Source organism: Psittacula echo, assembly GCF_963264785.1.
Source record: "Psittacula echo genome assembly, chromosome: 1".
Classification (NCBI taxonomy): Eukaryota; Metazoa; Chordata; class Aves; order Psittaciformes; family Psittacidae; genus Psittacula; species Psittacula echo.
Genome location: NC_137735.1, coordinates 165,088,568 through 165,111,136, shown reverse-complemented (window position 1 = coordinate 165,111,136; position 22,569 = coordinate 165,088,568). Strand labels below are relative to the sequence as shown.

General features: G+C 47.6%; 1 protein-coding gene across 1 annotated transcript in view; it reads right to left on the bottom strand.

Annotated features, from left to right (window-relative positions):
* The window catches only part of LOC308225914 (store-operated calcium entry regulator STIMATE-like), a 36,774-nt gene that overhangs the window by 3,986 nt on the left and 10,219 nt on the right, over positions 1–22,569 (bottom strand). Inside the window, exons 2-7 of the mRNA XM_080627143.1 lie at positions 19,027–19,075; positions 17,796–17,891; positions 15,153–15,274; positions 5,698–5,810; positions 4,558–4,641; positions 3,461–3,577 (exon numbers count right to left, since the gene is read on the bottom strand). Coding sequence (XP_080483269.1) covers positions 3,461–3,577; positions 4,558–4,641; positions 5,698–5,810; positions 15,153–15,274; positions 17,796–17,891; positions 19,027–19,075 — 581 coding nt within the window. The remainder of the gene's footprint in view (positions 1–3,460; positions 3,578–4,557; positions 4,642–5,697; positions 5,811–15,152; positions 15,275–17,795; positions 17,892–19,026; positions 19,076–22,569) is intronic.

Genomic DNA, 22,569 nt, shown 5'->3' with positions numbered 1-22,569 from the left:
TTAAGACTGGCTTTGACGGAAGGGTGAAAATCTTCCAGCCACAGAAAGGGAGGTTTTGTCCCTTTCAGGGTCTCAGTGTAAAGAAGTTCAGCATTTGCTCCAATATAAGCAAGAGCCCATTGTCACATCTGTGGCTCACCAGAAGAGCCTTAAAGGCCACGAGAGGCTGCCAGTTCTTTTGTCTACAGTGCAGCCGAGGAGGCAGTAAGTCAACGTTGCTGGTTGCTGGGTTTCTTCCATCTACCAAGCCAAGGACAAAGCTGAGTTTTCCCACTATCCCTGTAGAGAACACTGAGTGTGGGGTTTTAACAGGTTAACTTCAGCCCCCTCTTCCTATTCTCCTTCCTCTTCCCAACACAAACTGCTAGCTCAAGTGAAACTAATGACAATCTCTATCGGCAAGATAGGCAGAGGGTTGAAATTCAAGAAGGCAGCACGATGGGGAGCTGCTGGCGCCTGCTGCTAGACAGCTCTGATGAACCCTGATAAACTGCAGGACACATTAGCCTCAGCCAACTCTGCTCTGTACAGACACCATCGCAGCCCCTCCTTCCTCCAGTGGGCAGCAGGGAGAGGAGAAATGCTCCCACTTGAACAGGGCATTAGCCCGGAAAACCCTCGTTTTCTGCTTTCAAGACCAAAATTCAGTCAATCCAACTGTAGGGCTCAGCCAACCAACATCATCTTTAATTCATAGCCTAAGAAGTTGACACGTGAAGCAGGAGCTATACCTCAAAGCCCAATGCCAAGAAACAGAGTTGGAAAAGCAGGTCACCCACTTCTGTATTTCCTCATCAGCTTCCTTCTCTGCCCAAACTATTTGTTGGGTCAGAGGCAATGTCTGAGCAAGAAGGAAGTAGCCCTCATAGGCTGCTCCAGATAGGAACTGGTCCCCTTAGTAGCTCCTTTATCGGAGTAGATCCACTGCAGTAATGGCTTGGAGGATTTCAAGATGGACAGATGACCTGCACATTGAAGACCTCAGCAAAACATGGTCTGAGAAAGGATTCAAGTATGTGGAAGATGGAAGAAGCCTTTGACAGCAGGAGTCAGGCTGCGGGAGTTGTTTCTATCGTTTGAAACACACCATCTGGTTGAGCTGCCAGAAGAGACTTTCCTAGCTTCTGGAGATTAACATATATTCCTCTCGTGAGACCTCACTTGGAGCATTGTGTGCAGTTCTGGTGTCCTCAACATAAAAAGGACATGGAACTGTTGGAACAAGTCCAGAGGAGGCCACGAGGATGATCAGGGACTGGAGCACCTCCTGTATGGAGACAGGCTGAGAAAGTTGGGGCTGTTCAGCCTGGAGAAGAGAAGCTGCGTGGAGACCTCAGAGCAGCTTCCAGTGTCTGAAGGGGGCCTACAAGGATGCTGGGGAGGGACTCTTCATCAGGGACTGTAGTGACAGGACAAGGGGTAACGGGTTCAAACTGAAACAGGGGAAGTTTAGATTGGATCTAAGGAAGAAATTCTTTACTGAGAGGGTGGTGAGGCACTGGAATGGGTTGCCCAGGGAGGTTGTGAATGCTCCCTCCTTGGTGGTGTTCAAGGCCAGGTTGGACAGAGCCTTGGGTGCCATGGTTTAGTGTGGGGTGTTGCTGCCCATGGCAGGGGGGTTGGAACTGGATGATCTTAAGGTCCTTTCCAACCCTAACTGTTCTATGATTCTATATATCTTCCCTTCAGACTATGCAAAACTGAGCTAGAGGCCACAAAACGCTTGGCCCCCCTCTTCGGTAGAGCAGCTTCATTTCCACAGAGGACCAGTAACTGCAACACCATCTATGAGACTAGATGCTGTGAGTTTAGGTTCAAAAGGCTGGAAAGGAGGTTGGTGTCTCAACCACAGATGTCACCTCCTTCTTCTGATCTGCTGTAATTCTAGCTGATCTTAAACCTTCAGAAACACACCAGCACATCCAGTAAGTACGATCTTTACCATCAGCTTTACATTTTGAGCAGACCTCCAAGCTAGCTCTTCTAAGGAAGTACCACTCTCAAACATCAGTCACAAACCAAGAAACCCAGACTGTGTCATAACCAGGGACAAGTTCACACCCAGAGTTAATCCACCTTCATGTCTTAGGTGTGAGTTCTTGGCTTCAGTGCATAACCATCGAGTCACACTGATACTGCCCAGCTCAGGCCACTTCTATTGTTTTGGAGAGAGGAGGGAAAAGATTTCTCAAGGGTGCTCCCACCACACTCACCACTTGGGAAGCTGCATGCTTCTAGTGACCTTGCCAAGCTACCACTGTTTATCTGGAGGCAAGGCCAGGAAGAGTGATTCACTTGTCTCAGCAGCTGCTCACATCTGCCTGCCCTCCCTGCCTCCTCTGACACTGCACCCTAAGGAGCAGCGGATGCTTCCCTCGAGACACAGAATCCATGGTGCAGACTGCCAAGCACACCCTTAAACACTATCACCTCTGTGTGTGCTTTAATGTCACCAGTAACAGGCCATCTGGCCCAGCACAAAAGCTGAGTTACTCTATCAAAAAGCTATCAGAGAGCAAAAGATACTTCTGTACATCCTAATTCCCTCAGCAGAAGCTGCTCCTGGGGCCAGCCTGTGATGCCAGAAGCTCTTATCGCAGCGAGCCTTGCCAGTGAGCTGCAGGGTACCAGCAGTTGTACACAGAGCACTTGGAAACCAGGTCTGGGTGCCAGGGGAAGGAAGGGAATTCAAGCCAGTGACTCAGGTTGTGATCTCTGCCCAAAAGTCAATGAGAAGCACAAACACCACCTGCTTACGCTGTGCGTCATTAACACGCACATCTCCTGGGGCTGGAGAATTCCTTCCAACCATAACTTAAGCTCAAACTACACAAAATACAGCTTTCTACAGCTAAGGGGCCATCACCTGGCTGAAGAAGTACCAAATGCTGACAAAACAGGGATTCCCAGCTAGACCTTAGCCTCTAAATAAATGGATTCTATCAAGACCAGTAGGGAAAGCAAGCTCTAAGCCAAGATTAATTACTATTAAAACAAGGAAAGTTGGGACCAACAGTGTAGATATGCACCAGCTTCAGCTGCCAATCCAACAACCCCACCCAGGTTAGTGCAAAAGCATCCCCCACAAGATACTGTCATCATTCAGGGCAATATGGGCAACATAGTGTGAGGCATCCCTGCCCATGGCAGGGGGGCGGGAACTGGATGATCTTAAGGTCCTTTCTGACCCAAACGGTTCTGTGATTCTATTTTATATGATTCTAATATTTCAGCAATGCTTCACAGGCTGTGGTAATGCTCATAGGACAAGATCCTCCCAGGAAACAGCCCTCTACTGACCTGAGCTGCAAGCATGGGAAGTCAGTTTGACTTAGCAGGGTCATCACCCACATTCATGAAGCATCACCCTAGGTCTAGGCAACATGATGTTACGTTGTAGAGTAAAGCACACAGACCTTATCACAAGCTTGCAGTTGGGTCTTAAACACTTTGGTCTTACCTGAGATTCCTCAGTTCTCCTAGCATGAGGAGTTTCTATGGATCCATTGATGTCTACGGTGTCCTTCTGCTTGTATTTCTTCATGATCAAGCTGTCCACAACCCAGAACATAATGGCCTTGGGGAGAAACAAATTACATTAGTATATTTAAGAGACCAAAATACAAAGTGATTCGATCACAGCTATTTCTTCTCTTTTTGGTTTCTCCAGATGTCCAGCCTTGATCAACCTAATTTAATATCTAACTTAACCCTGCATCAAGTGCCCATGGGGGTTGGATAAGTCAAATTCAGAAGGTCCTTTCCCATATATTGATTCCATAGTTGTTGAAGACCCAGAGAAAAAGAGACCGCAACAAGCCAAGTTTCCACCAGGAGATAAACACTGGACTAAGCTCCATCCATGGTTCATCTGCTCTGCCTGCACCAGCCCCTGGTCAGTTCTTTGACAACCACAGTTTGCTTTCAGGCAAGGAAATGCAGCCTGAGGTGGCAGAGAGAGGGTAGTAGCAAGGGCAGATAAACCCAACTTTGCCAATGCTGCATTCATTACACTGCCTATGATACGAGTTGAAAGAGAGCTCAACTCGTTCCTTGCCCATGGAGCATCTGAATCTTAATGCCTTCTTCTCACTTCCCATCTTAACAGGAAGAGAGCAGCAGGTCAAGCATTACTCAGAATGAGGGGAACCAGGAAAAAGCTGAGCTTCCAAGAGGTTTTGCTGAGCTAGTTTTAGGCAACCTGAACACTTTGCCTTGCTGCAACACAATTTGAAGCCTATCCGAACGGCTAGTGACAGGTTGCCAAAGGTCACCATTGACAAGCCATCCTATAGGAGCATAAAGGCGTTTGAGGCATCCTCATGCCCTCAACTAAGGAGCTCCAGCTTTCTTCAAAGAGATAAAGGCAGCCACCCAGCAGCCAGGACAAGGGAACAGAGACCATGGCAAGCAGCAGTGACAGATCTGTATATTTGTGACAACACACACTTGTTTCCACTCCTCTCCACCCTGTCCCAGCCACTGCAGGCTAACCCCAAGCTCCCCATGGGGATAGACCATGATTTCCAAACCACCCCACCCAGCATCATCACTTACGTTGACTATAAAAGGCACAATGAGCATGACCAGGATGAGCTCCAGCTGGGGGTTTGGGATGTAACCCAGGAGGATCTGCTGAAGCTGCAGAGGAGAAAGCATTTAGAAGCATTAATTGAACAGCTCTTTGCTGCAAACTGGTTGCCTTCTTACACCAGCAGCATCCTACATAGGGCTCTGCCTTTGCTTTATCCCAGCTCTTAGAAAGACAACATGGGTTATTCCCTTCGCCCAGCTGCCAAACACATGATTTTGTACAGAGCAAGAAGTACTCCTAGTCTTTCAGCATAACTACCCATAACAACTACCAGTGGGACTTTCCTTGGCTCCTCGGAGCCTTGCTGCAAAACAAGGACACCAGCCACATGTGATAAGCATGGAGAGGAATCCAGCAGCGTCTCTGGATCTAGCAGTGTGTGCTGCTGAACATGTCCACATCCAAGTCTGAGCACTGTAGGCTACTGGGTTTGAAGGACAAGCCCTGAACAGGAACAGATAAGTGCTGCCAGATTGCTGTAACTAAGTCCTCAGTCAAGCCACATCAGCTTGTGAGCACTATGTGTAAATGCACTTAAAACTGGAGTTACCCATTGACTCCCAAAATTGGCTTTTACACCCATCACACCTACTACCACCAAGTATGTGGCTACAAGTGCCACAGGTTATTATTGTTAGCTTTTAAAAAAGAAACTTGTGACCAACACAATTACCGTTGCAGGAACTGCCATATAGAAGCAGTTGAGGAGGACAGCATGCTACATGGATAGTTCTTTCCAATTAATCTCTAAGGGTCCCCCTACTTTAGGCATTGGATCACGAAACATCAACATGAACTGACTTGAAGAGATCATGTTGAAATCCTCTGGCAGAACTGCAGTAGTTCAGCTGCCAGCCCAGCCCATTTTATCCTTCCAAGGATGGAAAATGAAATAAAAGCAGCATCTTATTCCTCTAGCTGTTGAGCAGAGTGATAAAATGTGCCAAAAGCCGAAGTGTTAGGGAAGTCATGTTTCCCCAAACCCAAGTAATAGCTAATGATTACAGAGGGATGTCAACAAGTCGTAAGCGGTGAAGACTGATGATGGAGATGACTAATGAGGCAAAGCCGACAAGAAACAAGCCACAGGAGCTGAGGCTTACCTTTGTCCAACCAGGGATAAGCAGAACAAGGCTAATCACGGTCTTCTCAAAAACCATTATCAGCAAGTAGAGGACACACTGGCCAATCCAGGCAGCAGCTTGTGGAGGGTCACCTGCAAAAACAGCATGTCAAATCTGAGACAGAAGGCAGGAGGAGATGCCCTTGCAGAAGAGTTGCCTTGTGCTTGATGCCCAAGCTGATTAGAGACATGGAAGCGTTTCCATATTGCAGGTTTTGCAGCAAGACAAGTACTCAACACCAAACTTGACACTAGTGGAGGTATTTCCCATCTATAGTTGTAGGAGCACACGGCTGGGGTAGAAAGGTTTAGTGTCCCGGCTGGGTCTACAAGTCATTATTCCACTAAAGATCAAAACATGCCAAGATCTAAGCTCAAGTCTTCCAACTCCTTTTAGGGCTGATTCTGAAATGAAGATAGGAATTAAGCAAACCTCTGGTTAATCTGAAGGACATGCAAATGACAGATTTTAGACATGGTTCAAAAAAAAAAGCCCTATGTACCCAGCAGATGCTAACGCTACCTGTATTTATCTGCCTCCTGCCCTGCTCTCCATTACACCAATGTGCCCCTGAAATCCCTCACTAATAACATTCTTGCCTTGCATCTCCTCCTGCATCACCCATCTTTCCTAGATCAATGGCTTTGTTGGAGCCACAGTCCTACAAGTGTCTTCCAAGGCAGGCAGCTTCCGTAAAAGGGGAGAGATACAGCTCTGGCTCTGCCTACAGTCCTGAAATTCCCTGTGTTTATCCAGCAACCCCAGCACTTGCAGATGCTCCTGGGCTCTCAAGGGCTCAGTAATATCACAAGTGCTTAATAGAGAAGTCATTCTCTATAAAGTCATTGTCATAGGAACAATAAGGAGGGCGGATCAACTTTTGTGAATCTTGGTTTGCGTAACCAACATCCTCTCATCCACTCATCCTCTCATCCACTTGAAGCCTTGGAGATGCACGTTTCCTTTCTTCTTCAGCAACTGATGGACATTGCCAGTATCCTCCCCATGGTGTTGAGCTACTTTGAGCTAGATGGATACAGGGATTTGAAGGGAAGAAGCTCTGCTTGTGCAATGGGTAAGCATCCCATCTCCTCAAAGCACAGACCACTAAATTCCTTTATATACGGAAAGCTTGAAAACCCAGAAAGCATCCCGCTCAAACAGCTCCTTACAAGCACGAGTTGCTCTGAGGCATCAGTCATTTGGTTTGCCCCTTCTCAGCCACCCCTCTGTCAAGGTATCAGAGACTTCATTTCTTCTCACCTCTGCAAACCAGGGAAAGTCCATAGAGATGGACCCTTCCAACTTTTCCCCCTACCCCTACTGGTGTTGTGGAAGTAGCTCACAAAACCCCGGAGTATTTTGACTGGAACAGCAGGCTCAATCCCTTTCAAATTAAAACTAATCCCAAAACAATCCCCAAAGATGAGATACTCCTGGACTGACCCTCTTCTATACAAGGACCAGCCAGTATCCTGCATACTGCTCTCTAAAAAGACATCACTTGCAATCTGCTCCCTGCCAAGCCTCACCCACCCAGTTACCAGCAGTAGTCTGAAGGCTTTTGGTCACCATTTCCAATACAAGAAGCATAACTTTTCCATTCTAAACAGAATTAATGTTCTTGCTGACAAAGTGAATGGCTGGTCATGTGATACTCACTGTCTGGGCAAGAGACAGGGGCTCCATCACCCCGCGTTTTAGAGCAATTCACTCAAAAAGAATCAATGCTAATTAAATATGAATGTTTCCAATAGGATACTCACCAAGTAATAAGTAAAAGCATATTTGTATTGCTAACAATAATGGTGCCATATCTATTACATGTGTTTGCTTCAGCCCTCTGCGAGTACCCTGCCAGCTGGTTATCATCTTCCCAGGCTCATCAGAATATCTCAGGTCTGCAAATCTGAGCTACAGAATCCGGTTTAGGAAAGCCGCAGCATTTCCTCTTGAATACGAAGATAACCCCTGGCAACGCTGATTGGGCTGGAATTCGACCGTAATTGGGATTACATCAGTGCAAGGAAACCCAACCCACCATGAGATGCCAATGCTGTGGGATGGCAGGGGCTGGGAGCTCTGCCCCGCTCTTCTCGGCACAGTACTGTTGAGACGTGGCAGGGGAAGACAACACCAGAGGTTTGCATAAGCTCTGGCCATAGAGACCAGCAGGTCATACCAGGGCTTCCTAAGAGCTGGTATCCAACCAAGCCCAGCTCTAAGGGAATCTGCTTCCCAGCAAGGGCATATGTGTATTTTTCCTTATTCCACCATTCGTTAGCAACGTACCAAAACATCTGCCTCATTGCAAAGCTACAGCTAAGAAGCAGAGGCATCCAGCTAGTGCCTCTGTGCCAAGGATAACCCTGCATCCCAACGTTTTAATTGCTCAAGCCATGATTGAGAGGGAAGCAAAGGAAGGAAGAACTGGTAGGGCCAAGGGTGCAGAGAGGCTGCTGAGCTTGAGGATAGCAAGCAGAGAGCTCTGGATCAGCAGGCACAGAGGGAGAGAAGGGGGAGGGAGGCAGGAAGGTTACGTGTGAGCACAAACAGCAGAGCCCATAGGGGATTTCAGGAGCACACATCTGCTCCTTGGCAGGCAACAGCTCATTGGGTGGTCTGAGGAGGAGATAGGAGCAGTGTTACAGGCAGCTAAAGGCCATATCAAAGAGGTTTGATCCTCCTCAAGCATGGACAGACTCTTCCGATAGACTCGGTACCTCGCTGTCTTTGCCACAGGTTAGGTACAGTGCTGCTTTTTGCCCTGTATCCCAAGACTGACCATTGCTCCTACATCATCCATCAGAGACGCAAGTACAAACAAACTAGGAGAAGACAAACGCATCCATCGTGTCCTTCCTGCATTTGAACTCTTCCCCTTTTGCTCTATGTTGTCAGCTGTGCTCTGCCCCCCATGGGGAGACAGGCAAACAGCCACAGCACCCTTTGCAAGTCGGCTCTTCCGCACTGCAGTTGCAATGGCACTTGCAAATCACTTCCCTCTCTCATCTCATTGTGCCCAAAAAGCAGCAGCAAGTTTGAGATCTCTCCCAAATACCCGCACCCCCTCACACTCTTTTGGTGGTAGGAGGTCACTGCCATTCATAGAATGGTTTTGGGGGGAAAGCACCATAAGATCATCTAGTTCCAGCCCCCTGCCATCATCACAAACAGCAGAATACAGTTCTTGGTTCTGCACACTGTGCACTAGATAGCCCCAGCCAGCTTTTGGCTAACCAGGCTGATACAGACACTAGAAAAGACAACCTGCTTCTTAAACCATCTTAGGATGTGCCCATGTCTCCAGGGTTAACAGCTCCTCACCCCAGGACTTTTCCCTTCACTTTCATTTAAGAAGCAAGCCATCAAATAGTGTGAGTTTTCTTGAACAACGTTTGGAAATGGAAAACCTTTTCTCCCTTTGCTAGAGAGCAGTTTTTATTGTGCAACTGCAGTACCCCATCTAAAGAACCCCAGTTCTGTGCCTCAGTGAGGCCAGCTTCACTGGCTAAGTCTACAGAGTACATGCAAGTGGTACAGCAAACCTGAACTACCAGGCAGGACAGACCTGCACCTCTTCCTACCCACCACAGCCACCTTGTCAAAGGTGCCTCCATCACAACATGGAGCTTCAAATAGGAATATTTTTCACTCTGGTCTTTTCTGCATCACCTAAACAAGATGCTGTCGATTTCCTCCACAGATACAGGAGCATCAGCACTTCTGACATGCCCAGGGTAGACAGCGGAAAGCTATGGAAAGAGAGCTACAAACCCCTGGAGAGGCCAGATTTGGCCATCTGCTCTATCACCTTAACCAGCTCAAACCTGCTAGTTCTGCAACCCCTTCCTCCTCCTTTTCCATTCTGAGCTTCGTGTTCAGACTATGAGATGAGGTGTTTCTGTACAGGAATCCATCCTGGAGCACAGAATTAGATGGGACTCCACTTCCACCCCTTGATAATGACGATCAGTGGGTGCCTCCACAGTTACTTTTGATTGCATCTTGCTCTCCCCAAGGAGAGGAGGCTGCTCTGTACCAATATAACTCAGAACAAAGATGAAAACGAAAGAGCAGCATGTCCCATGGAACTGCAAGGGTGTATATGTGTGTGTATATAGAGACAGAGAATCATAGAATAGTTAGGGTTGGAAAGGACCTTAAGATCATCCAGTTCCAACCACCCTGCCATGGGCAGGGACACCTCCCACTAAACCATGGTACCCAAATATATATCAATATATAAATATACATACATATATACATTAAATTGATAAAAATCAGAGGCTTGTTTCCTCTCAACATCTTAAGGATGTCAAGTGGCTGCTCCTTACCTTGGCAGTTTTGAAGGACCACTGACCCACATCAGAGTGGCCATCATCCAAGTCTAACTCACCACTAATTCATGTAACTCTGACTAATGCCAGTAATATACAAATCACCACCTATTGACATCTCATTGTGGAAGAGGGAGCCTTTGCTGTGGTCCCTGGACAAGCCCATGAGACAGACTGGCCACATCTCCTTCCACAGTTAGGAAGCAAGACTGGAGAACTAGCATCAGCTAGCCACACACCTAAATTTAGGTGCTGACTTCCTACAGCATCCTCAGATGCAACTTAATGTCTTTAATGGATAGAGTGCTGTCCAGAGGTGCCCTGCTCCATGGATGGAAGAGGGTTCATCTTGCATGAAGTGTTTCCATTACTTAAATCTAGGTGAGCACCAACAAGACTGTCAGTGCCACATAACACTGCCAGCCAGCAAAACCCAATCTACTACCTAGAGGCTGAAACACACCAAACAAAACCCCCAAACAGCTCTCCTTTACTGTGTCCAGAGCTTCCCTTTCCTCACAGAAGAGTGGGGAACTGGTCCAGAGGATCCTTGCAGCCTCCACATCACACCTCTTAGGAGATCCCATGCATCATGCTCCCTTTGAACACTTCCAGGCTTGTCCCCAGCCCCAAGGTTAACTCAGGACATGTCAAGTCTATGCACTGACTTCACCAACCTCTCCTTTCAGCTTAACAAACCTACTTATAGCCACCCTGATAGAAACATCCCCCTTCACCCCAAAGGATGCACACACTGCATTTAGACTTGGCTCTTCAAGCAGCACTGATGATGCTTCCCACCATCAGCAAAACCTCCTTGATGCATACTTAGGACCACCAGTGCCCAGAACCTCATCCAAACGCATGTCTCTGATATTCCTCTTGTGTGTGGGAGCCCAGCTGCTCATAGAGCAAAAGCAGCTCTGCTTGAGCCATTTGAGTTGTTACCACACAACAGGATTAGTTTTAATCCACCCTGTCTAATGTACCAAGCTGTCAGCATAGCTCACATGCTGCTGCCAAACAGCTTTATTTACAGTCATTTGGGGACTGTGTGCGCTGAGCAGGTAGGAAAAAAGCTCAACCACAGCCAAAGAGGAGGGTTTGGGGTGGGTGTGAGAAAAACAAGTATTTGAGAGCACTGAAAGTTGTGCTGGGTGGCGTGGTGGGGATAGAAAGAGTCCATGAATACCTCTTAACATGCACCAAAACGCTACCTCCAAACCCAAGGGATGTAATTATCAGCACCAGGTACAGAGGAGGGTAAGAAACAGCATCTGAATTGCACAGAAGTGCTCAGAGGCCAAGAACAGGTTTCAGAGGTTGGGATCTGATGCACCAGAGCAGTCAGGTGGGTCCAGCGGACACCCCAGACCCTCTCTGGCATGTTCTACATCTGAACTAAAGCGATTGCACAGCTGGAATCAGTCCCCAGTTTGCTGTGTCACTGCTCCGGTCCCTTTGGTCCTTGGAGACACTGCTGTTGTAACGGGATAAACACTGCTGCAGTCATCTTGATCCAGCAGGTTCAAAGGTTTGTACCCCTGCTTGGAGCAAGGGACCCAACCACACACTTGACCATGTGAGGATGGATCCTCAGTCCTCTTTCCCTCTCCTGGTCCTGGGGCAGAAAGGCCAAGCACACTAAGGACAGGACACCCCCTCAGGTTAGAGCTGTTTTCAGCAGTGTTTCCTCAAGCACCAGCAGCCAGCTCCCTTGGCTGCTCCAGGATGTGGGAATAGCTGTTGTACAACATTTCCATAACATCACAACCGGGCCAAAAGCAGCCTACACGGATCCTCAGTTCAACTCAGCAGCTGGCACAGAGCACAGTCTCCTATAACGAAGCTTGACCTGAAGAGTTCAACAGGGCACTGAACAGACTTTAAAGCCCTCCAAGCAACATGTCTTTCCTTTTCCAGACACTGGATGAGCAGAGCATCAAGCTCAGTCTAATCAGTGACCACAACCAGAGTCATGCACAAGTCAACATTCAGAGAGATGTTTTCAAGCAAGAACACCCTCTTTTTCTCCCCCTTGTTTCTTAATGCTCCCCTAGAGCATTTTACTTGCACACTGCAGAAACCATCTCTTAATGCAAATTCATAGCATCTGCTTACTTCAGAAATACTGGAGTATTTCTTTTAAGTAATGCTTTAGAGTTATTAGACACAACTAAAACGCATCCATCCACAGATTCCCCATGGGAGTCTGGTTGCTGCCTTGGGATAGGGGAGGAAGAAGAGGGCAGGGCACAAAGCTGACCCAGGCTTCACCTGCATGCTCTGACTCCAGCCAGCATCTCCCCTGCTCAGTCTGTATAAGCAGCACCTCCAATGCCTTGAGCATTCACCTCTCAAGTCCTTTGCAACTTAAATTCTCTTCCATGCAGAAGTCCCCTATAGGGAGAGCACTTACAGACATGGTCTGCTGCTATCCTGCCACAGCAACAGTGCACAGAGCATTTGTGGAGTTTGATAGCTTTAAGTATGTGTAAGGCAACCATCATTCTCTACTTGAACCCAGCTGAAGAATAAAGCTCTCCAATCTTTGATCTTTGGAGCCAAGCATCTTCAGAAGATACAGCAGCCACTTAAAATGCTCTTGCCTGTGCTTAGAGGCAGTCCAAACAGTAATCAAAAGCTGCTGGGCAAAGATGGAGGAACACAAGCCTATAGGAACCTTTGACTCTCCACTAGGTAAAATCCAGGCCATTCCTGGCTGCAGCAGTCTTTGGCTGAGAGAGGCTGATCTCTGAATGGCTGTCTTTATGGTTGGTTTAATGGCTGGTTTTTGGACATATGGAAGTATTTGATCTTTCCAAACAGTTCTGGATGGTTGGATGCTTAAAACAGCAGCACAGATTTAGAGCTTTCCCTTCCCTTTTCTTTGCTTCTCCATTAATGCAGCTACTGTGGCCGCACAAGGAAGAACCACCTGAGGTGGTGGAGATGGGTTTGCCAGCAGCAGAGCAGAAGGAACCACTGGAGCCCAAACCAAAGGATAACTGCAGTGGGTTGGGATGCAACCAAGAGCTGGAGGATCAGAAAGGAAGCAGCTGCAACAGATTTCCCCCCCCCAATACACACCTTAGATGGACACTGGTTATACTGGCCAAAGACACAACTAGTCTTTCCTGATAGCTGGAGCAGTGGCACTCAGCACCGTCTGCAACACAGATTTGCTGCTTCCCCTCTGCCTTTCCTCCTCTGCAGGACTGCAAGAGATGTTTCTGGGCCTCGGGAGAATTGAGGGAAGCAACACGAAGTCTGGTACAGCAATCAGACCAGAAAATGAATCTTATGCTGGAGCCTGTATCAAACTGTACGAAGTTTACTGGCATCTTCCAAACTGTTTTGGAGGCTCCTTAACACCCGAGCTGAGGACAGCAGTGCTTTCCTTCCCTAGGCCTACAGCAGGATAGCACCAGACATGTCACTTGACTCCTACCTAACTTTTCCATTGTGGTCACTCTGGCCAGAGACCTGTGCCAAGAGCAGTGCTCAGTGGATGGGATATTGAATCCCCAGTTCAAGAGCTAAACTCAAGCAACAGCAGTAACTTCTATTACTATTAATGAAAGCAAGAATTCCTCAGGGGAGTGAACTGTTTCTGTAGTCTAAGCCAGCCCTAGCAAGGGGCCAGTGACAGCTCAACAGAAGATCATTACTGCTCTGCAAGGTTAAAGCAAGCTGTCAATACACTTGAAGGCTTGCTTCTGCTCAACTGCAGACGTGGCACATGAAGCTGTGCCCTGGGATGGCTGTGGTTGGGCTTCGAGTCCTTGCTGCTTAAAAGGGAAAAAGTGCCACCCATGAACCAAGAATAACTGGATTCCTCTGCTGTCTCATATGTGTTATGTTAGCGCTTTGAGAAACAAGCCACTGAGGAAAAGTAGGTAGTCCCCACCAAATAGATGTTGTCAGGATGCTGAACCTGCTTTGGAGATCACCGCTGCCTTTAAGCCTTCTTCCTCCCTCTCATGCCCCATCATTTCAACCCATCTGCTGCCATCTACCCAGTAGCTGCTTCTGCTGTTTCACAAACCCAACCACCCCCTCCATTCTCTGCCACGACCCATTTACACATGCTGAATGCGAGCCTGAATAAGACCTCACAAGCTAATAGGGTCTATCTGATAATCCGCATTCGGTCCAGGTTCCACCAGCTCAGTTATCAGACCAGCTACCAAAAATACAAAGAAATAAGACTACCTTTGGAATAGACTTCATGATTAACATCTTAAAGGTAGGAATGTGATTGGTATGAATAGGGTGTATTTTCTAGAGTAAGACTGAATTTGCCATTATATTAGGCATAATGAAAGATAAGGAAAAATATGACAGAAACATAGGGGTGGAACGAGATGATCTTTAAGGTCCCTTCCAACCATTCCATGATCAACCAGACAAAGGGTTAATTTCCCCTTCCCTGCAGCCTCAGAGCAGCATTGCTCCCCTGGAAGCTGGTTCTGCTCTTCCTGAAGAGCAGTGCTACCCTCTAGTGGGGCTGGCTGAGAAAGGCTTTGCTGGAACCGTCTCAAGGCAGAAACTGAAGGAGAGAGAAGCAAGACTCTGGCATGCACATATTATTAATAATAATAATAAATAATAATATATAATACAATAATTATTATTGATTTTTTTTACTTTGGCAACCCTCACTCCCCCAGGTCTTTTGAGTACTCGGGTCTGGGGCCAGGTTGGGTCCTACTGTTGATACTTACAACAGCCCAAGGCAAACGCAAGAATTCCTCCCTGCTTTCAGCTAAGAGGCTAGGAAAAAAAACCCTGAAAGAACCCCACAACAGTCACCAACACCACCCCCAAATACCTTAATTTATCCCATGCATGCCCTGGGCTTTATTATCCACTCAAGGATTTAATCACCAGCCTGCTATGCTCAGGTATGCTTGGCAAGGCAGCAAGCACTGCGCCCTAGTGATGGGCCAGCACTTAACAACACACTGATCAGTGCTACCCTCCATGAGCTCCCTGGAGAAGAGATAACACATGTTTTATCCCCAGACTGTAATTCCTCCCATTTTCTTCTCCCCATTCACAGCTGGGAGCAGTCATGGTTATGACACCTACCATATTCTCCGAAGACCAGGTACGTGTACTTCTTATGCTGCACGATCCAGGAGACAACTTTCACACCAAGCCAGATCAGCAGCATCCCCAGCGTGGCATCAAGGATGAAATTAATAAGGTAGCTAAGGAAAAGAAGGCAGGAGAGGAAAATTCAGGTTTCAGTCGTGTTCTTATTAAAAAAAAATCTTTTTCCAGTATGGGGATCCATAAAAAACACACCGAGATTTAAAAGAAATCCCCACTTAATAGTCCAAGCTCACTTCTTCTCTCTTTTACTGGATTTTCCTACAGCCTTACCAGCAATTTCTTAGCTTAAAGCCTGTTTAGCAAAAAAGGGAGCAGGCTCCATCAAGTCTCTGGCATCACTCGTTTATTCATACAGCATTAAATGCTTCCTGGGCTAGCCTTGCTTAAGAGTTACCCCCAAAAAAGGAGGCTTTCCATTTGCAGCATCATTTGTTCTCACTAGGATGAAATCCCAAGTTCCAGGGAAACAGAACCAAACATTCCTGGAATTTCACACAAGGAAATGGAAGCTTCTTGGACACCACAGCTGCTCTGCAAGCTGTGCAGCAGGAAGGGAATAAAGTCCATTTTAGTGAGCAGCTGCAAGAGGCTCCTATGAGCAGAGACACAGATGGAGAGGCAGAAGATCTTGGGAGAGGTGATGGGTCCTGGCTCAGATTCCTGGCACCCTGGGGTCCCCAAAAGCCTCCAGTTCAGGGTCCCACTGCAGATCCACGAGCTGAACCCATCCCTACCAGGAGATTTGGGCTCAATGGGCTTGCTCCATGGCTTTGGATGTTTAAGCCTCACTGGAGAGAGCGCCAGCAGCAGGAGACCTGCGGTGACCTTCTGCGGATTGCAGGGTCCAAGCTCTAATCCAGGACTTGGTATTTTAATGAACTCCAGAGGAAAAAAGCACCAGACTGATGTTTTCTGGCCAGTTTTCCATTACTGGAATATCTGCTGCCAGATGAGGCCGGATTTCTACAGCACGAAGACAATACCAAGCACAGAGCTACAGGAACGAACATTTCCTTATCCAGAACTTGATCCTACTTCTGAATATAGACACTGAAAATAACAATCTGCTTCTGAAATCACAACATTAACTCTTCCCACATCCAAAGTCTCTGAATAGCTTATTACAAGCTGCTGAAATCAGAGTCTTCTGATACAAACACAAGGCTCTGATGGTTTACACTGGGCAGGACACGTAGTGTAGGAGCCTCAAAGCCCCGAGACAGGGCTGCAGGGTTTTCAGCTGCCTGTTCACGATGGTAAGTCAGGAAGCACAGGGAAACTTAAAACACACATTGAAACCCAAAGGGCACTTCACAAGTATGAACAGGTTTATTTTAACAGTGTATGTTTAAAACAACAACAATGAATCATTTCAGAGGCTATATTTAGCCCCAAACTTGTGTCTGTTTTAATACATAAAAGGGAGGCGGGCCAGGAGGTTTTCAGCAGTACTCTGAAGCCTTAAGGAGTTCATCAGAACAAGATCAAGTTAACTCTTAAACTAAATGTGTAGTTGTGAAGTGGCTGGTCTGACAGAAAGGTGGCACTTCTATATGAAGTCCAAACGCTGGCTTAGAAAGCCCCCGAACAGGACTACAAGAGGTAGGTGCAACTGAATATCCAAAAACCACATCCATACATTGGACCTTCACCCATATGGCTAGGAAAACATTCCCAATACTGCCCTGAGACCAGCCAAATTACAAAGCCTGGTGTGCCAACAAATGGGACATTCAACACAGAATCATTGAACCAGCCAGCTTGGAAAAGCCCTTCAAGCTCTTCCAGTCCAACCATTCCCCAGCACTGCCAAGGCCACCCCTAACTCATGGCACTGAGGCCTCGTCTCCACAGTGTGTGAACACTTGCAGGGACGGTGACTCCAGCCTTGTTCCAATGCCTGAGCACCCTCTGGGGCAGGAATTGTTCCTCAGCTCCATCTAAACCTGCCCTGGTGCAGCTTGAGGCCATTTCCTCTTGTCCCATCCCTTGTTCCTTGGGAGCAGAGCCCAGCCCCTCCTGGCTCCATCCTCCTCTCAGGCAGTTGTAGGGAGCCATCAAGTCCCCCCTGAGCCTTCTCTTCTCCAGACTGAACCCCCCAGGTCCCTCAGCCCTTCCCCATCACACTGTGCTCCAGGCCCTGCACCAGCTCCAGCACCTCAAGGTCTCTCTTGTAGTGAGGGGCCCAGAGCTGAGCACGGGATTTGAGGTGCAGCCTCATCAGTGCCCAACACAGGGGCACAATCCTTGCCCTGGCCCTGCTGCCGCACTGGTGCTGATGCAGGCCAGGATGCTGGTGGCTTCCTGGATACCTGGGTACAAGCTGGCTGTGTTCAGTGGCAATTCCTCAAGACAACACTGCAACATTGACTGTAGTTTTTTGCCAGTACATTTCAAGACACTTCCGATCATCACAAAAGCATGACCGCACCACTTCATCTCCATCAGACTGCAAAGGCCATTAGACAACCCCTACCCTGAAAACAAGCTCAAGACGGTTTATCCCCACTTAGTCCTTCAAATAGATCAGCTTCCACCACGTATGACATTTCCCAACAGGCTTGCTTCTTCCTTTTCCAGATAGAGGATATGAATGCAAGCACCGCATATACTTACAGAGAGCAAGGGTCCTCTTCAGTGAGATCCGACAGAAAAACGTTGGCAAAGTGGATGAAGAGGGAGCCTATTGCTTGCTTGGATGTATCATAAAACCTGGAGGAAAAGACAAAGAGATCAGTGTCCTGCAGCACCAGCAGCAGAGCAGTCACCCAGGCAATGGCCCTGTGTGGATCTGCTTCCCTCCAAGATGCATTGATGTCCAAGAAGCTGTATGTGGTGGTAAGGGGCAGTTTGGACAACTCCAAATACTTAAGGAAAAAGAACATAAATAAATACACCAGTGTGTTTGTACCCATCCACAGGGAATTAGGTTGACCTCCCAAGTTATTATAGAGGAAGAACCAAACTGAGGAGACTGACAGGCTAACACTAACACTAACTAGTAGCTCTATGCTGCTAAGCTGTACTTCAAGCCCAACCCATATGCCCATCTCTCCACACCCCATAAACCCTACAATATACAGAGATCCTTTGCAGAGGCAGCAACACCCAGCTACCTTACATCAACACAGATCGGGCTATGCCTGAGCTGGGTCAGGGGACACCAAAGTGGTTACCTGAATTAGAGAACAAGACTTGACCCTGTCTGGGAGACAGCCCCTGTGCCAGCAGATTGAAGGGGACCAAAACCCCTCCATTCCATCACCTACAGTAAAACCAAGCTTTTCTAGAGGAGATAGGCAGAGAATTTTACTTCTAGGGAGCACCAGCTACTCTCTTGAAGTGTCCTTGGGAGCAGAGCATTTCATTTAATGACTCAATGGGGCTGTTCAGCCTGGAGAAGCTGCGTGGAGACCTCAGAGCAGCTTCCAGTATCTGAAGGGGCCTACAAGGATGCTGGAGAGGGACTCTTCACCAGGGACTGTAGTGACAGGACAAGGGGTAACGGGTTCAAACTGAAACAGGGGAAGTTTAGATTGGATCTAAGGAAGAAATTCTTTACTGAGAGGGTGCTGAGGCACTGGCACAGGGTGCCCAGAGAAGCTGTGGCTGCCCCATCCCTGGCAGTGTTCAAGGCCAGGTTGGACACAGGGGCTTGGAGCAAGCTGCTCCAGTGGAAGGTGTCCCTGCCTGTGGCAGGGGTTGGAGCTGGGTGAGCTTTAAGGTCCCTTCCAACCCAAACCACTCTAGGATTCTATGATATTCAGGGGGCCTAGAAGGTTGTCAGTACAAGAGAAAATAGTATTACATATACATGGTCTAATCAAACTCCAAATTAAAGTCTCACCATATCCTCCAGGGACGTCTCTCTGCCTTTGGTTCCTTAAATCGTTTTACTGCAAAGAGAATGAGAGCAGTTATACCAACCAGCAGAGCCGAACCGATACGTAAGCGCAGGCTGTGCCAACCTTCAACACAAAAGCAGTCAAAGAACTCCAGAGCACCCTCAGTATTCCCCAGTCTAAAGCTAGGCTAACCCGAGCGACTTGGCACCCAACTGACCGGAGAGAGATTGTGCACCCGCAGGTCAGAAGGATGTGCAGTAGAGGTGTTTGGGAGGTAGGTGTTTGCTTCTGGCATCCTTCAGCAGCAGCATGATCATGCCGTGGGAAGTGACCCAAGGGAAGCTAGGGAGGGATCATCACTATGTACCAGCCCTAGTAATTCTTCCAGGCAAACAAATGATGGTACCGACACTGCAATGGTTATGGCCCATGAGGTCACTAAGCTGTTGGGTCACAGCAGGGCAATAAAGCCATCTCCTCTTGCAGGTAACGGGACCAGAAGACCTTGAAGGAAGCAGCGCCCTGCACGCATCTCCAGCATGAAGGTACCAATGCCAATCCCCAAACCCCCTGTGAGCTGACATGGTTCCATGCCAGCTAGTACTAAAACCTTAAGTTCCATATCCCATGCAGAAGTCATTTTTGGCTGGTTTGCTATCACTCCAGCTAGGAGCCTATCTTAGAAAGCACCAGCTACCAGGCCAACTCTTCTTCCTTTAAACCCACAGGTACCAATGCTCTGGAACAAGCAGATGTGGAAAAGGCTTTTACACTACATTAGATTTATTAATTAGAAGAAAAGAATGCCCCAAAAGTAAAGGGCATTCAGTGGCACTGTCTTGCATTGTGGTAAGGTTGCCAAGAGCTACATCTAGAGCTACAGACATCATCATTACAGCTGCTGCCCCAAGCACACTGCCTCCAAATCTCAGGTGGACACAGGATGCAGCTCCCCATCCTTGCCTCTGCTGCTGGAATCACTCTCCTTGTCACCGACAGCAGGTTAAAGCTGTCACAATCAGTCCCCATACACATTGCCAGCTTGAACAGGATCCAGAGTTAAAAACAGGAGCTGTGATGGTTTTGGAGGAAAATGGTCAAAACTAACGATTCAGTGCATTCTCCCTAACATGCTGACGGGGATGAGAGCAGAGCTGCTGCTTGGTGGTGCCATCTAGTGAAACCAGGAGCCTGAAAGCAGCAGAACACTTGAGTATGAATCAATATGCAATGTACAACCCTGTTAGAGAAACCACCCCAGTAGTACCTATTGCGAGCATCAATCACCAAATCCTGCCATACCCCCCAGCTCTGCCCAAAACCAGGCAGATCACTGCAGTGAGTACTGAAGAGGACACAGACTACAGGAGCCCAAACACATGATTAGGTTTTATCATCACGAAGCGTTCACAATTAGGAGCTCTGTAGCTCCTTTAAAAAGCAACCAGAAGCCAGAACACACACACAACCATCCCACTTCATCACGGCTATTCTTTCTTCATCTCCACCCAGCTTCATGTAATCAGCCACTGCTTTCAAATGTAAAACCAAAGGGACTTTTTTCACTGCTGACAGTTCTTGGCATATGAGGATGCGTCCCAGGGCAACTTGTGGATATGAAGATAGGGACACAGATAAAAGCAGAGCAGAAAGAACATGCGGCTCTGATGCCCCTCCAGCAGGGTAAGGAGATGCACTCCTATAGACACGAGTTTCCTTACTGCCCATGGGAGGAACAGGGCACACTCAACACCTCTGGTTCAGTTTAGATCACTAACACTGCTGATAAGGCCAGCACAGTTCTAAACACAACTTGATACCCAGCTCTCTTGCAGATTTACATTCTTCTTACTCGTTAGGCTTTCAGCTAACTAAACTGAAGAGAAGCAAATAGCTTCTAAGTAAAAAAATACCCTTTTAGAGCCAGGAACTGATCCAAGTCAGGCACACCACAGTAGCTAGTCCATGGGCATCCCATAAAATACCCACAGGGAATCTGAATGACTCACGTTATAACCTGAAATAAGGCTTTTCCTCCTCTGCTCAGTGGGGAAATACACAGCTTTGACAGCACAACTCATACGTAGACCAGAAGGCAAACCCACCTGGAGAAGTAGAGCCAGCAGCAGGCTCAGTAAAGGCTGGGATAAAGCACCAACACATTAGATGCATACATCCCAAACAAAGGGCTCTTTGCTATTCTGTATCTAGACAGTAACTAACTGACCTGCTCAGCCCAGATGCACTTGAGCACATCTGCCCCATGGGACAGCCTGGGCTCATTGCCCTGGGAAATGTCTTCCTGGTCCAGCCTGGAAGGATGCAGGAGCTTCCCTGCCTGAGCCTCAACATTCCGGAAGTACAACTTTGTACTACTCTCACTGGCAAGGTGAAAGCACAATATATGACAAGACAATCCATAGCCCAGGATTTCAGTTAAGCACATGGAGGGGTTTTAGTGCCACTACTAAACCCATAGAAAACCAGCACTCCAATGATCTGATTCACTATTGACATGAATGAGTAATGAAGCAGCAGTCATGTCAAGTCACACCAGGCATTGATGCAGCAGTTTGTGTCCTATCCCTGTCCAGAAAAACCACATTGTTTTCCTTATCCAGCTAAATCCCATCACAAGATCATAGAATGGTTTGGGTTGGAAAGGACCTTAAGATCATCTAGTTCCAATCCCATGCCATGGGCAGGGACACCCCTCACACTAGACCGTGTTGCCCAAGGCTCTGTCCAACCTGGCCTTGAACACTGCCAGGGATGGAGCATTTACCACTTCTTTGGGCAACCTGTTCCAGTGCCTCACCGCCCTCACAGTAAGGAACTTCCTCCTTATAGCTAACCTGAACTTCCCCTGTTTCAGTTTGAACCCATCATCCCTTGTCCTATCACTATAATCCCTGATGAAGCAATGACTTCCATCAACACAAAATAGGTCTATCATCCCTGATGCCCTTCAAAAGGCCCCTTGCATTTCACTCACCCATAAACAAGAGACCCATGGACCAACCTAGGTGTTTGAGGAGCCAGAAGTATCTAAACCGAACCTATCTTGCTCAGGCTCATGGGGCCATGAGCATGATGCTGTAGTTGGAGGGGCCTATAGGCCACCAAGCTGACCACCAACCTGACCATGAGAGCACCAGGGATGATTCTCAGTATTTTGTTAACGAGAAGTGACATGTTACATATCCACAGCCACTCAGGCTAGAAATACAGTAATTCAGCACGATAAGATGACAAGTAAGAGGTAAGAAGTTAATGGTGTCTTGCCTTGTTGAACACAGCTTGTCATGCCTCATTAGATTTAAGAGAGTTATCCAGACTGTGTAATTATCAGAGACAGTAAAACTGTTGTATTAAAGATAAAAGCTAGTATTATACAGAAATAATTAACTGCTTAATAGGGCATTTACTGTGCAGGGCTGCAGCAGGCTGCCTCCAAATTGGACCAGAATCCAGTCAAGATCAACAGAGCTTGAAGAGGCAGCAGAGTCCTTTGGTAGCCGTCACCCAGAGGGTAGGGGTGATGC